At 39.2% G+C, this 16031-nt stretch overlaps 7 protein-coding genes across 7 annotated transcripts; 6 read left to right on the plus strand and 1 right to left on the minus strand.

Moving 5' to 3' along the window:
* Window positions 1–210: 210 nt before the first annotated feature.
* BEWA_024570 (hypothetical protein) lies at window positions 211–552 on the plus strand (the record flags this gene model as incomplete). The annotated part of the gene is made up of 1 exon (XM_004829217.1): window positions 211–552. The coding sequence occupies one exon, from the start codon at window positions 211–213 to the stop codon at window positions 550–552; it is 342 nt and encodes a 113-aa protein (XP_004829274.1).
* A 538-nt stretch (window positions 553–1090) lies between these two features.
* Window positions 1091–3571, plus strand: BEWA_024580 (hypothetical protein; the record flags this gene model as incomplete). Its single annotated transcript, XM_004829218.1, has 1 exon — window positions 1091–3571. One exon carries the CDS (start codon window positions 1091–1093, stop codon window positions 3479–3481), a length of 2391 nt encoding a protein of 796 aa, XP_004829275.1. The 3' UTR covers window positions 3482–3571.
* Window positions 3572–5571: 2000 nt separating this feature from the next.
* Window positions 5572–9023, plus strand: BEWA_024590 (ABC transporter, ATP-binding protein domain containing protein; the record flags this gene model as incomplete). The annotated part of the gene is made up of 2 exons (XM_004829219.1): window positions 5572–7781; window positions 7850–9023. 2 exons carry the CDS (start codon window positions 5572–5574, stop codon window positions 9021–9023), a joined length of 3384 nt encoding a protein of 1127 aa, XP_004829276.1.
* Window positions 9024–9883: 860 nt separating this feature from the next.
* On the plus strand, window positions 9884–11320 carry BEWA_024600 (signal peptide-containing protein; the record flags this gene model as incomplete). The annotated part of the gene is made up of 1 exon (XM_004829220.1): window positions 9884–11320. The coding sequence occupies one exon, from the start codon at window positions 9884–9886 to the stop codon at window positions 11318–11320; it is 1437 nt and encodes a 478-aa protein (XP_004829277.1).
* Window positions 11321–11415: 95 nt separating this feature from the next.
* Window positions 11416–13496, minus strand: BEWA_024610 (chaperone protein DNAj, putative; the record flags this gene model as incomplete). Its single annotated transcript, XM_004829221.1, has 9 exons — window positions 11416–11708; window positions 11743–11977; window positions 12012–12627; window positions 12662–12761; window positions 12861–12937; window positions 12972–13122; window positions 13156–13258; window positions 13290–13320; window positions 13483–13496. 9 exons carry the CDS (start codon window positions 13494–13496, stop codon window positions 11416–11418), a joined length of 1620 nt encoding a protein of 539 aa, XP_004829278.1.
* Window positions 13497–13783: 287 nt separating this feature from the next.
* Window positions 13784–15278, plus strand: BEWA_024620 (GDP-mannose pyrophosphorylase, putative; the record flags this gene model as incomplete). The annotated part of the gene is made up of 8 exons (XM_004829222.1): window positions 13784–13912; window positions 13950–14030; window positions 14065–14113; window positions 14148–14299; window positions 14333–14447; window positions 14480–14606; window positions 14639–15110; window positions 15144–15278. The coding sequence occupies 8 exons, from the start codon at window positions 13784–13786 to the stop codon at window positions 15276–15278; spliced, it is 1260 nt and encodes a 419-aa protein (XP_004829279.1).
* Window positions 15279–15353: 75 nt separating this feature from the next.
* Window positions 15354–16029, plus strand: BEWA_024630 (hypothetical protein; the record flags this gene model as incomplete). Its single annotated transcript, XM_004829223.1, has 3 exons — window positions 15354–15735; window positions 15772–15930; window positions 15968–16029. The coding sequence occupies 3 exons, from the start codon at window positions 15354–15356 to the stop codon at window positions 16027–16029; spliced, it is 603 nt and encodes a 200-aa protein (XP_004829280.1).
* Between the last annotated feature and the right edge of the window lie 2 nt (window positions 16030–16031).

Below are 16031 nucleotides of genomic sequence, written 5' to 3' on the forward strand. Positions count from 1 at the left end.
CAGTCTCTCCGTGTGGCGTTAACTGGAGCAAAGTTTGCACTTGATAGATTTAAAATTCCGCAGCAGTATGCCAGTTCGTTCATTAACATGGTCCATAATCCCATGGAACTGGCAACGTTTACTGGAGTGCTTGAACCCCCGCACATTCACCAGGAGTAATCATTGAACTCAAGCACAAGTCAACCAATGGTAATCCTACACAATATACAGATGGTAATATTGCCATTAATGTCACAAGTAAAAAGGAACCCTCTGACTCTAACTTCTGGTGGAGTAAATAAACAATTCACAGTAAAGGCAGTTCTTGGTGATGATGGCGGTACTCCGCTAATACTACACCCATGCATTGATGGACCAGTTAATGAAATAGCAGTATACTATGAGAAGGATCGGACAAACCTAATTTGTGCGATATCCAATGGCTCTCATTATTACTACTGGAAGGGAGATGACAGATGCCGGTATAGGTATCGTTATCATGGATACAAGAACGACTCTGTAGGGTCTAAAAACGCACATTTAATGGTAGTAAAAGCTACACCAGAGGTATAGCCTAAAGTTATTCAAAATGCTCTTACACACTTATCTCGGATTCTGCATTCTCACCGTTCCGAAACCATACTCGCTATATTCTTGGTATATAGCAAGTATGATGTTTAGTAAACGAGTCATGAACCTTGCGAAGCATCTAAATGTGAAGGTAAATGGAATCTTCCCTGGTAGTACTAGTGATGTAGATCCCTCACTTCCAACACTTTTGGACATTATATCGACTTGTCAAATAGCATATCGACATATCCACTTACAGCTGAATTGCATTGTCCCCCAACAATGTTATTCATGAAATACAATCTATTCATGCTCCAACGTGTCTCCCATTCCCACTCAGGAATACGACGAGTTGGTACACACATTTTCTCTGTACCAATCCCATGTAGATTAACCCATAAGATTCAGTACTTGAATCGTCTCTTATACATACATGTTCCTGCAACATCGATATCACGGCGATATTTTCCCCATAGGAATGTGTAAGGAAGAGACCGCAGTTTAGGCGTAGAATTTGGACCTAGAAGGATGGATGATTAGAATGAAGATTATCGCATTATTCTTACTCGTACGGACCGTTCTGCAGTCATGTGCCTCGCCGGCAAATTTGGATATTGGCAGTGCCAACCACCCGGACTTTTTCCTGGAAACAGGGCGGGAATGCACATTGACTAGGAGCATTTATAGACCTAAAAGGAGCAAAGCAGAAGTTATAATATCGCATAGAGGAGGAACCCTGTGGAGTACAGGAGAGAAGGATGAATGTGTAAATGTGCAAGTCTTCTCCAGGGACACATCACCTCTCTTCCTCCACATTGTATTCGCCAGAGATAATGCATTTGAGGATGCCTATTATGTCTACGGGAATAAATGGGAGATGTGTAGCGAGAATGCATTCAAAGAGGTGCTGGAAATGGAGAGAATAGAGGCTCTGAATATCGACTCTCCCAACCCATTACTCGGGACTTTACAGAGAAATGGAGACTTCGTCAAAGAAGAGACGTTTGCATCTAGTGATAAATGCATTATTGGCAAAGTGGAACATAATGGAAAAACTTTGTGGGAGGGTGAAAGAGGAGATTCACTCCTCTCATATACGCTCATTTCAGAGAATGACAAGGCAATTCTACTACATTTAGTGTATAAAAGGGATGATAAACAGTATGGATCATACTACCATTACAGTGGAGACTGGATTACATATACAGAGGGTGAGTATAGGGATGCATTTGACAAGAGGGAGAAAAACATTCTGGATATAAACTTCCCTAATTCGCTACTTGGAAATCTGACAAAGTACGGAGATCCAGCATACGGGGCCATATTCATCTCTAATGACAAATTTAGAATTACCAAACTGAGGGATAATGGAATTACTATATGGGAGGCTAAAGAAAGGGAGTGCTTCATCTACTCTAAACAATTTCTGGAGAACGGCAAAGTAACTCTTCTCCAATTAGTAACAACGAGTGGCGAAGACTTTTATGAGCTCTCTGATGGTACATGGGAACGTATCACAAAGAAAGAGTTTGAGAGGGACTCTGATATACTAAAGGCAAAGATACTTTACAAGGAAGCTTATACGTCGGTTATTGACATTTCCGTGCTGGAAAATACTGCGTATAAAGCTGTGGAACATAAATATCTTGGGGTACCTGCAATTTGGTTCATTTCCAATACCAACACAAGGCTAATATATGACTCTGGACATTTAATCTACAAAGTTTGTCCAGATTGCAAATTGAACAAGGTAACTGTATACCGTACAAAACAATCTTTGTTGCTAGATATAAATTATACTGAAGTCGACAAAGAAAATCATGCTCATTTTATAAAAACTAATGGGTTATGGGAGACGATCCTAGGAACTGACTTTGACAAAATATTACAAAGGGCTACGAATCCAATAATGCCGCATCGAATATCTTTAGACATTAGAATTCCAGATGAAAAGATTTGCAAGATAGAGAATACAGGGGATCCAGTCTGTGAGAGAGTTATAATTCCAAAGAATGAATATCGTGTCACAAAGGTGGTTGACAGAAATAAGCTCATTTGGGAAGCAGGGGAATTCGAATATATCCTTAAAGCCACAACATATTTGGATATCGGGAAACCAGTTCTTTTAAGCTTAAAGTATGCTAATGTGGAAAAGTATTTTGGATTATCCAATGGTTCATGGAGCACACTCCGTAAGAGGAATTTTGATAAACAAGCGAAGAAACTAAAGGGAAGACGAATTATTGATGTGAATAAGAAAGAAGGCACCTTTTACACTTGCTCAGAGTACGTTCACTGTGGCATTCCTACAGTCTCCTTTACTCCAAGAGGGAAAGTTATGGTCATCAAGGACGGAGATCAGATCATTCACAGGTTTGAAAAGGAAATAGAAAATCCAACTATACGTCTTTATGTTGCCAAGGAGTTCAAACTACTTGCTTTAAGTTATATACAACATAACAGATTCAAAAATAATACTTATATTCATCTATATTTCGAAAAGGCAGGAGACACATGGAAACAAGTGAATGAAGAGCGATTCGAGGAACTGCTTAACTCACCGCAATCATCAGAATCTGAATTGAAGAAGATACAGCGATCAAACATTTCCCTGGATCTTTCCAAGGTAAATCCAACCTATTTCACAATAGAATGGGATGGATCATTATTAACTATTACCCCTAAAGAGGGATGCAATGTGACAAAAATCACTGAGAAGGATGATGGCATATGGGAAGCAGTAGGGAACGAAAATACTGTGATAGTTTGGATACGTTACAAGAACAAAACACCAAGTCTCATGCATATTCTTGTGGAGAATTCTCCAGGGGCCAACAAACATTTTGAGAAAAAACAAGATGGCGAATGGTTACCCATTACAGAGGAAGATTATAAAAATGCAGAACAGAAGCTAGTTGAAGATTCCAAATGACTGCTACGGTCGATGGCATGTCTTTACCATTTGGTCTACAAGGGCCATTATATGCAATGCATAGTCACTTTAATAAATGCAGTTTTCCTTACAAGTTCGTATACTCTCTATATCGTTAACAGTGTAATGTATGGAGTCAAAGGAAGAATCTCCAAACTTTTGTCTAGTTTCTTCTGGATCACCTATCTACCCAGTACGGCACATACAGCATCCAATGCTTCCATATTTATAGTTGCTCTCAGAATACCAACTAAATGTGCCCGGGAACCAGAGCAATCCATCATTTTCCTTCCACTAGTGCCATAATTCCTTATCAAAGTATACATTGCAGTCCTATATAAAAGCACATTCATCAAAACATGGGTTGGAAGGGCGGTGGAGCACCGGAATATTTCCTCTAAAAATAACACACCGGGCAAGATATTCTCTACAGGGAGAACATTAGACGGAATATCAAAATAGAATGTATACCGGAGAAATCTCTGATACTACAACAATACTGATGAGTAGTGGAGTATAGAAAGACCACTTCCATACAGTTATTCTGGAAGATCACATTTCCCAGTTAAACTTTCCTCCTAATTTATACCAAAGGTAAAAATCAACTTGTATTCCTGATTAAACAGACGTTTACAAGGTTCTCAATGGGGGGTTTATTATGCCTAAAATCATCTCTTCTTCCTCCTTTTAATATTCATAATCTATTCTAACATCAACTGCTTCAACTATCACCATGTATCTGGTTAAATAACGCTGCCGATTGCTCCAACAGTCTGTTTTGGTGTACATTTGCATTATGGTTTCTGGCATCAAAAGACGAGATGGACATCAGTGTCGTTGAATTATGCAAGTGGATGGAATTGATATATCCTACAGCCTTTTCAGTCGAAATCTTTTGGTGAAAAATATCGATTGTTAGATATTTCTTATTTTAGAGATATATTCTCTAAAACTTACCATTTAGGCTCTTTAACTACGATGAATAAGCATCGGAAGTCCATTCCGATAGAGATAACGGCAATGTGGACCTGAATTTAATCGAAAAAACTTCTTCTTATATAAACAGGTGGCGACTTGTAAAACTACCCAGTGTAGACGGGGGATAAACATAACTTTTAAAAAGCAAGGCGGTAATAAAACTATGGCGCTTATAGTAATCGTTGAAGAACCAGTAAGTCTCTCTAGGAGATTCGCTGGAATCCTCAGTAAGAGGATAAACTCAAATGGTCAAGAAATCAAGGTCAGGTCGAAATACAATCGAAAAATCTTATTTATAAAGGCCTGTTCTGATTATTCCCCAAACCTACAGGAAACTGTAGTGTCTACAAGGGTGTAGGAACTAATCACGCACATATAACAATCCGGTACGTACGGGGTAGGTAATTTGTTGTTGCAGCCTTTTCTCAAGATTAACCTGGATTTTTGGTGCATGGTGTCCATCTATACCTTTGGAATAGCACATTTGGACTAACTCCTTGAAAACGGGTGCCAACATTGCACTGGTAATTACAGCATTACTGTACCTATAAACCACCAAGGGATTCCAGTCAATCTGGTAGGTAATAAAGCATAAGGTAAAGAACAGAGATTTGCCACAAACCTCCGAGTTTTAGCGAATGGTGGAAATAGGTCACCTATAGACGTACAACTCACTTGAATAGACCAAACCGGAATTAGAGCGTGAGTTCTATTCGCCATTCTAAGAATTGAGGATAATGAACTAGGTAGAAATGCCAAAAAATTAAGAGTGGATTTTTAGTGACTTTGGCCTTCCATATCCACCTTCTTTGACATGTAAATGAACACAAATGGCAGTTGAGGTAGTGCTCCAATAGGCTCCTGGTCACATTGGCGTTAATATGAAGTAATGGAGTGTAGTTGTAGGGTCTCCCATTCTGCGGGTTTACTGCCGATTTGTGCCGCTCTTTTAGTACAATTACAATCGCATTTTGACCAGGTTTGACTAGTAGAGAACGATTACCAGTTTCTTTCTCGGGAGGGGTCTTCTATCCGTCGTCTTGATTACCTCCCCAAGGAGACATTCCTCGTGGACCTACATGAGTGGATTTGTAGATAGTGGGTGATCAAGGATGGAGATTGGCAAGGAAGCCACTCCCCCGGAGGAGAACTACCATTTCTGGGAGAGTGAGGTGGAGCTGGTAAGGAAGAAGACCCTTGCTCCAGACGGAAAGAAATTTAGGTACTTTGATGACAAGGGAATCTTCAACTTTGTCTTTATGGCATGGATGTATGGCTGGGTCAAGGAAACGTCGAGGAGGTACCTGGACCCTTACATGCTCCACCCACTCCCGCTGGCCGACCAGATTCTCCACTGGCAACCAATTCTTTCCAGACACGTCAGTGATGGAATCTCCAAAATTGAAGCTTATGAATCTCTTGGAGAAGAAAAGAAAAAAGGTGCCAAGAAGCCAGTCAAACACATTCTGGCAAGGGCCATTTGGCTAACCTTTTGGAAGAGGTTGGTTGGTATTATAGTGGGCGTAATGGTAATGAATGGTATCGGAATGACAGTTGCACTCTTTCTCCATAAACTTCTGGGTTTACTACCAAAAAAAGGTTTCAAACTCATTACACTACTCTCTCTAGCATTCTCTATCATCGCTGTTGAGTTATTCAAGGACGTTTGCATGGACCACATCAACTACTACGTAAGGAGGCTTTCATTTATAATGGACTCTTCTATCCGTATTACAATTTTTCAGCATGGACTCTGTTACAGAAGGAGTCTGTTTGGGCATCTCTCTGACAACCCTGACGCTTGCAAGAGCATCATTCATGGTTGTTCTGGAGAGGATAAATGTTCCAACGACCCATTCTTGTGCCGGGCAAGGCGTTACAAGAACAATGAGGTCGTTCCCAAAATATATCCTCTAGTGCTAAACGACTCGTACTACATTCCCTTCTTTGTGGAATTCATTACGGGTATGATTGACTTTTTGACTGCGTTCATCTACGGCATGATTCTCATGAACAGCCAATTTCATGTCAAATCTTTGAACATTTTATCGGTCTCCCTTTCCTTTGTTGTATGCATGGTTGTTGTGGAGATTACAAATGGTTTCCTCATGAGGTACTACTTGGGTATCAGGGATCACAAAATTGCAAGGGCCAATGAGGTCATTGTCTCTTCATTGAAGCTGGTTGAGACAATGTCACTGGATGACATCGGTCATAATATGATAACTGAGACTAGAAACGACGAGCTAGTGTTGGTATTCATCCGTTTCTTTTTATCACTCGTCAACAAGGTTTTCATGACATCTATCATGTGTGTGAACATTATCATCTTGGTCACTGACTTTGTCGGACAAGTTAAGGACGCCACCAACGTTGAGAGCATTGATCCTTCGGGACTCTTGGCATCCATCTTTGTTATTATGAAGATCATTGGCCCATTGTATTTGGTGCCTGTGAAATTGAGATTGTTAACATGTGCTTTAAATTCGTTCTTAAGAGTAGAACGTTTCTTCAGAACTTGTTCTCCAAACTTTTATCTTCCGGATAACAAGTTTACTGGGGATACTCCTTTGCCAGAGGCACTACCTGGTGAAGAGAAGACACTGCCAAAGGGCCTAGTGATAATGTTCAAGAAGGCCTCTTTTGCATGGGTCAACAGTAGAAAGGATCTTTTAGACCACACTGGTACCACCTGTCTTAGGAACCTTGACTTTGTCCTCAATACTGGTGACCTTGCCATCATTACTGGTGCTCAGGGTTCTGGTAAGAGTAACTTTATCAAGGCTATCCTTGGTGACATGACTCTTGTTGAAGGATCAATGGCTGTATTGCCTCTCTCTACCAACATGCCAATATTCTATGCTTCTCAGGATGTCTGGCTACAAAAGGGTACCATTAAGTCTAACATTACTTTTGGTCACAGATTTGATGATAAGCTCTACAAGAAAGTTTTAAAGGCAGTTGAGCTGGAGCATGACATATCCACTTGGGAAGGAGGTGACTTGCGTAAGATCTCTGAACATGGTTACTCTCTCAGTGGAGGTCAGAGAGTAAGAGTTGGACTTGCTCGTGCCCTTTATGCTTACCTCATCTTTAGCAAGACTAATAGAGAGAGTGAATCTGACCATTCCTTCCTTGTGGTAATAGACGACTCATTTACTGGTCTGGACCCGTTTGTGGCGAGGACCATCTTTAGGAATCTCTTTAGTGTTAATGGTGGACTATTGACAAAGGGTGACGTATCTGCAGTTCTTACCATCTCCAGGCGTATTTTGGAAGCTTGTGTATCATCCGCTCACGTTATTTTGGCGTGGAGATCAAGGTTGGTTATTATGCCATGGCATATTCTGTCTTCTTGAGTCTGACTGGCACATTTTCCAATTTCCTCAGACTTTACTGTTACCTGGAACTCTATATGGGATGTATTAGGAGGTTCGAGAACTTTGTCCTTCCAAACACCAAGATTAAGTTTGACAAAAGGAGGAACATTCACCAGACCGATGTTATTGTTGACCATTCTGCATCAACTGGAGATGATAAGATAGCAGATGAGGATATCAAGGATACCCTTCGCAAGAGGCGACGTAATGAGTATGCTGAGAGAAGAGCTGCTAGATGTACTAGTCTCAAGATGCTCTTCTTTAAGCACCAGGTTAATATACTTGACATTTCCAAGTACTCCACTCCAGGCATGACTAGGATAAAGTTGGATAATGTAAACATCCATATCGTTAATAAAAAAGCGGGAGTGAAGTATGCTATTCTCAAGAATATTACCTGTTCTGCGGATACCTCGGACATTATCGGTATTGTTGGAAGAACTGGAGCAGGAAAGTCTACTATGTTGTCAGTACTTCAAAACCTTGCAGAGAATAGAGACAGTTCTGTATTCTTAGATGGTTGTGATTTAAATGATATGCCAAAGAATGTGACTAGGCAGATTATTGGAGTACTACCTCAACTACCATTTGTATTCAGAGGTTGGACAGTTCGTAGGTTCATTGACCCTAGAATGTTATTTGATGATACCAATATTGAAATGGCTCTGGAAAATTGTGGCTTGCTTAAGTTTGTCGAGAACCTCTCGGGTGGAAAGGGTCTTGACACCATCATTATACCTGACCATTACCATAAGGATCTACCAAGGCATTTAAAGAGAGCTTATTACGGGCCTACTCTAAGACCTTATGACTCACCCTCCGCAGATAATGTGAACATTGACTATGGATCAGCACTGTCAAACTCACAATTACGTACACTATCAGTAGCAAGACTGGTGCTCTACAGAGAATTCTTCAAGGTTCTCCTGGTTGATGAGCCTCCAGAGGATGAACATGAGACTTCCCACACTACGGTTGGAATTCCAATATATGAGCTCATCAAGACACACTTCCAACACTGTACAACATTTATTGCAGCTCACGATGTTGACGTTTTGCGTCTCTGCACTTCAGTTTGGGTCTTCCACAAAGGTTCTCTCATCAAGACCTGCAAGACTGAAGAAGTTATAGACAGCGGGTCACTCTCCAAGATTATAGAGGATTGCATTACCACACACGTTTAATGCAGTAGAATTTTAATTTTTTAACGCAGATTTAAATCAACCATTGTTTCCTAGTTTTAATGTTTAATAGAATACTATCTATTTGTTAATTATCTATGATTAGTATTGTTTTATTACCAATAAGGTTTCTTTGTCGGTAATATATCAAATTTTGTTACTAGTGGAATAGCGTATAATTGGATGATACCGTACATGTCTATTTCAACATAGTAAAAATACTACGTGAAACTATAATTGTGGAGTAAATGATTCTGTAAATTCCAGATTTTATAAGGAAGAATGTTTATTTGATACATTTTTGAACAAAATTTATTTTATGATCAATCGATATATTGTTTTTAATTGAATGAGAGATTCCATAATAAAACTATGATAGTGAAACAATTATATCAACTCCTTTATCTGCTATAAAGTTTATCTAGAGAATATCTCTGGCTGCATACTATCCGTAGGATCTACAAGGGTAGACACTAATAACACACATAAAACCAACCCCTACACCTAGGGCAGATTAATTAGTATATCGTTGGTTTGGAATGTTCAGACAATCACTTCAAGAGAACCCGAAAATTGTGGTATATATTGGTTTTAGTTGATGACTGAGTATTTCAAATGGCTAAATAGGTGGTGTTTGTTTTACGTTTATTTGAAATACAAAATATCCTCGGAATACTTAATTTCCCACAATAATAAGCAAAATTTATCATTTTCGTATTGAACAATTGCAAAACTGGTATTAACAAAGTAACCTTAGACAGGTTATGCTAAAAAACACTTTGCATGCACAATTCATTTATTTGGGCTAAGACCCCACGGAAGTTATTGTTGAGATAAATAAATTAAAAAGGAGATATTTGGCAATGAAAGGATGCAAAATATTATTTGTTGCTTGCCTAGCAAGGTTATGCACTTGTGGAGATGTGGCGGAAGTTGTATCCCTGTTGTCTAACTACACCCCGGTTCACCTAAAACTTGACGATCCGAATCAGCTGGGAGTAGAAACGATTGAAAATACCACAGATGGTGTTACATCAATGTCATTTATACCGATAACTCGACACTGCTTTGATAGTGTTTCAGAAGAGGATACAGATATATGGATTCCAGGTGATGGGGAAAGAGCCGCAGCTGTTCATATGTACTACAGATCAGCCTATTACAAGCTGATTAGTATACATACTATATCAAGAGGTTCGTATTCCACTCTCTTCTTCGAGAATAAATCTGGGAAATGGAGGCAAATCAGAAAGATGAAGTTTGATACTGGATTAGAATCTCTCAAAGCGCCGCTAGAAGATCCGGACAAACACGATGAATGCACGGAAGTTGAAGGATTGAAAGCAGTAGATAATAATACAATCAATATATTGAACCTTGATGACGTAAAAGTACACAAACTAACCCGTAATTTTGGCGATGTGAGATGGGTAAGATACCGCATATCTGAGAGTTTTGATATTACAAAAATTGTGGATGGCTCCACTGACGTTTGGATTGGAACTCCTGGTGAAAAGTGCCGTATGTTCCAAATGATTTATAAACCTTTAGAGCCTACATTGCTTTCTGTTAATGTGTTATCCAAAAACAGATCAACTTTCATTTACTTTTATCAGAGCAGTGACAAATGGGAACCTATGGAATCAAAGGACTTTCACATTAAAATTCATTCTAATCTAAGAGATAGCAGTGAAAATTTATCACAACCACATTCAAGTCCAAAATTTGGACTGTTCAAAGTTGAACCACCTTCCAAGTTTGGTTTAAGATATGGACCTGAGGAGTCTGCTAAACCCAAGTATCTTGAATTACAAAGGATGAATGGAGTATTACCACATGAAACTGAACATAGAAAATCGCTTGTTCCTAAAAAGTGTTTTATCGATGTCTCTTCAACAATGAAAAATTCTATGTTTGAACATGCAGAATCTGACTCTTCGCCATACAAGGTTATCCGTGCACTTCCAGAGGTTATTGTGGATAGAGTAGTTGATGGTAATGAGCCAATTTGGGAATCTGTAGCAGATCAATCGTGTTTATCTGCATCACTATTGTATAAAGACGAACATGTAAAGTTTGCAAAGTTATCAGTTAAGGAAGATTCTGAGATAGCCGAATTGTATTTTGAAAAGAATAAAGGTATTTGGGTATCCCATAATGAAGAAACGTACAAATCCAAGGTTGAAGGATTTTTGGGAGAGCTTGGTGGACTTGAAGATTACTACAATGCTTTACCTACAGCTTCTGCATATTTAATTTCCGCATTTTTAATATTAATTTTAAGTACGGGCATATTTTAATGCAGTTTCTTTCAAGTATATAATATACAAGACATTGATATATATCTTTCATTAAAAGTTAGCTCACAATATGTGGCGTAAATGCCGTGACATTTTTAAAAGTATAACAATCGAGCCTGCGATTTTAGGCAGTTGAACTTGAAGAGGTCTCCTTTATAATTTTCTGGTAGATCAAACCAGTCTAGTGCACCAAGGTCTCCTTCGCTTAGAGTGTTTATCCACGAAGGATCGTCAGCATTTTCCCATCCGCAATCGTATTCGTTTTCTTCTCCCTTTTTGGAAATGACACAAAACTGGTTTTTTCCATGATCAAGGAGAAGAACTCCGGAGCTAAAGATGTCTTTAATCGGCGAATTCAACGTAGCCAATTGTAAATCGACAAGTGATTCTGTATTTGTTAGTATGACATTACAACTACTTACCTGCACTGTTCTTTTCTCCATCAAATGGGTACTTGTGCATTATATTATCAAATTTATCGTACTTTGCAAGTAATTTTATTAGGTTAGTAGCATTCAAATGCTCATGGCCTAAACATTTAAATTCACCTTTTCTAATCATACCTGAAAAAATGGCACAAATCTTATCTTTGCCTCCTTCCTTTGCGCACAAACTGTCAAAGTTTTCCTGGGAAAGCTCGATTAGAGGCTCAATCAGCTACAAATACATGTGAATGTAAATGTGCACTAACCATTTGCATTTTTGAAACCAAATTTACAGATTCGTTACCCAGAGGTTGGCTGTTCACAGCAACGATTTTCCCTTGTTTATCATACAGAATAGACAAGGTATCCCCTGAAAGTTGTGCATCTGGGAGTGCAGCCTTTACGTCATCCTTTAGCTCATCAACATGTGCATCTTGAGACAAGTGTGCAATTTCAAACTGCCACTTGTATTTTAGTGATATATAGTTGAGGAGTATTGGTACATCTTTGGTATAAAAGAGCAATTTCGGGGAGGTAAATTTGGAGTCTTTGAATTTCTTGTAATCTCCATATTCCTTTACTGCAGAGGGATATACACTTTCAAAATATTCAGTCAAGTCCTCTTCATTATCTAAAACTGTCGTTGGAAATATGTCGTATTTTCCGTTTGGGAAAATCATAAATATCGCAGGATATATCTGCACCTTTGCGGGAAGTTTTTTAATTGCACCTTTATCAAGTAGAACATTTATGCGGCCAAAGCTTGCATATTTTCCGTATTTTTCTGCAAACTCATCCCACAAGGGAGCAAAAAGTTTACAGTAGTAATTGTCATCAGAATAAGCTTGTATCACCCATACCTTGTTGGATCCCTTTACAAACCTGGAAAGATGTGTAAATTATGAACAGCACATACTTGTTATAATTCTTCGAGGTCAAATTTGTAGTTTTGGATGGGATAATGTTCACGGTTAAACCGTTGGTATCATCGTATATTTCTCTCAGATACGGATTTACTGTATTATTATGATAAGGGGTAAAAACAAAGACAACATAGAATAAACCTCTACACCTCTTGTAGTTTTATTTATCTTATAACAAGCATTTAAACTTACAAATGATCCTGTACGCTTCCTTGAGGTCTCTGAACTTCTTTTCACAATCTACACAATCCTTGTTCTTATCCGGATGCCTATAGCGGATGATACAGATACAATTTAACATACCATTTGAGACTCAATTCCCTGTATTTTGCTCTGATTTCAGCTTCCTTTGCATCTTTTGGTACACCCAAAACTTTGTAAATATCCACGTCAACCTTTATGAATCGACTATTTATGCTATGCACATCTTCATAGTACTTTAGGACAAATGCAACTGTGGAGAATATTCACAAAGGGACAGACATACCTATTACTATTGCAAGTATGGACGTTATTACAACATTTTCCTTGAGGAATGACCACACCTTCCAAATTCCAGTTCCACTGGACACTGCCTTTTCCTTATTCTGCTACTATTGTGTGTTGCATCAAGTAAAATACCGATGGTTTGGCATGATGCTTTGTCTTTTTCCTGTAAAAGTGTATAATTTTGGATATAAATGACAGGAACGAAACGCAATGGCTAGAATGGTAGGAAATTTACACGTGGCTTGCGATAAATGAATTCATGTAGACAAAAAAGTAACGAGAAACGTCACTGAGGTGTAGACAGTAGATGTTGTATCAAACTCACTTGCTGGCCTCCATTATGGTCTGTTACGTTCTACCGATACAGAATGTTCAATTAAGTTGCCCAGAAAGATCCGTCTGGTGGATATACATGTGTTTTTACTGCCAAAGAATCTCATGTGTGGCAGGGCCAAGCACACACCTGCCAGGACCCATAATTGCGCTCAAATTGAGTTTAGTCGTCACGAAATTGGCCATAGACACATAACATCAATTAGAACTTTTGATTGTCATGTGATCATGAGCGTCAATCGGTAGTACGGGAAGATACATTTAATGACAGTCTGTCACCCAGAACTTTCAAGATGAAATGTGTAATTTTAGCAGGCGGTCATGGAACTAGACTGCGTCCATTGACGCTTTCTGTCCCTAAGCCACTCATCGAATTCTGTAACCGGTCGATTATCGAATACCAAATTGACGCAGCGAAAAAGGTACGCAGACAACAAATCGCAGAGCAACGATGTGTAGGCTGGAGTAGATCATATCATATTGGCTGTATCGGAGTCTCAGCCTGCACTGGCACAGCGAGTACAAAAGTTACAAGAAAAGGTAAGCCACCCTCAGACTCTACACATTCGTTCAGTACTCTATAAGGATCGATTGCTCGATTGAAACTAGTCCAATGGGCACAGGTACGTGCGTCTTTGCTCCTTACACCGTATACAGCTGGCCCATTGAGATTGGCTGAAAAGTTGATTTGTGAACCGAATGATGACTCTGATGATTTCTTGGTTTTGAATAGCGACGTCATTTGTGACTATCCCCTGTTGGAACTCTTGAACTCACATCGGTCTAAAAAAGCAACCATTACTATATTGGTGAGTACATTCTTGTTGTTACACAACTACCAGGTAACAAAAGTGGAGAATCCGAGTGAATTTGGAGTTATATTTCATGACGAAGAATTTAGAATAAAATCATTTGTAGAAAAGCCAACCAATTATGTTTCAAACCAAATCAATGCAGGTAGATTCTTATTTAACATTATACGCATGCAGGAGTATACGTGTTATCAAAGACGGTAGTAAACTCAATTCCCCTGGAAAATACCTCCATCGAACGCGATATTTTTCCAAAATTTGTAATGCTTGGAAATACCTTTTGCCATCCCCTTTCCGGTTATTGGTACGTAGTATTTTCATCATAATTTCGTCTAGGGCCGATATCGGAAAACCAATCGAGTATCTAAGAGGCCAACATTTATATCTCTCAAACAATTTTTCTGGTGATTTTAATGTTTGTGGAACCACTGAGACCTGTGTATCAGAGACTGAAAAGCGGGAGATTTGCGAGATTGACACTGGGATTTTGATTCGCACGAGATCCAATGCGAATTTGGAGGATGCAGACTACGTAAAATCAGCATGCGCATCCACACCTCGTAGTGATTTGTTGGAGGCTCCCACAATTTACAATAATGTTAACTTCAAGGCTCCAGTTCTTGTTCATCCAACGGCGAAAATAGGCCCAGGAAGTCTCATTGGACCGAATGTTTGTATAGGAGCAAATGTTGTAATTGGCAAGGGATCTAGAATTGTACGATCTACAATTATGGAGGGAGCCAACGTTAGCCCAAACTCGTATATTGAAGGGAGTATAATAGGATGGAACTCACGTATCGGTCCTTGGGTAAGTTGTAGCTACCAATTGCTCACTGTGCAGGTACGCATCGAGGGGTTGAGTGTCTTGGGTGAATCTGTTGGTATAAGTGAAGCCTTGTTTATACGCGGATGTATTGTATTACCACACAAGAATGTTAATAACAACATTTATGAGCCCGGTGTCATTATAATTTAGACTTTGTCAAACTAATTTTTGTTTATACACATTTATTGTACTATAGTATTTAAATGGGTTGATTTTACCTGGAAAATGCTCATACATCCGTTGGTTTGCCTCTTGGTTTTTAGACTGGGCTTAGGCATCAACACCAGAGGACCAGGAGCACATTTTTACTGCGCTATTGGCATAAATCGCAACAATTTTTCACAATATAGGCTACAACACGTAAGTTTTTGGGCAAAATTGCCAATTTACCGAGATTCTACACATTTTCTCCAGGAACTGCTAAATTTTAAAAAGAATCCACCTCCACAGTGTGAGTTAGAGGTATATGGAAGTAGAAATGATATTTGGATCGTGAAATGGACCGGGCTGCCAAACACAATTTATGCGGGGGAAGAGTACCGCCTAAAGATCATATTCCCGAAGGATTATCCCATAAAACCGCCGACAATGTACTTTTTACAGCCAGGTAATGCTTACACATGTTCAACATTTCCTCCCACAGCTCCGGTACATGCACACGTGTATTCCAATGGAGACATTTGTATGAGTAGTCTGGGCTCAGACTACCTTCCCACGGCATCAATTTCGAGCTTCGTGCTTTCCATCATTTCAATGCTCTCTTCTGCAAAGGAAAAACGGTTGCCAATAGACAATCACCTCCGTAAGTTGCCGGACTATTGATTCATGATTCATCCTAGATGCTGATTTGCCTCCTGGATCCAGCGATGCGCGTTATATGTATCACGACGATAAATGTTAGAG

This window comes from Theileria equi, chromosome 1 (genome assembly GCF_000342415.1).
Source record: "Theileria equi strain WA chromosome 1, complete sequence".
Taxonomy (NCBI): Eukaryota; Apicomplexa; class Aconoidasida; order Piroplasmida; family Theileriidae; genus Theileria; species Theileria equi.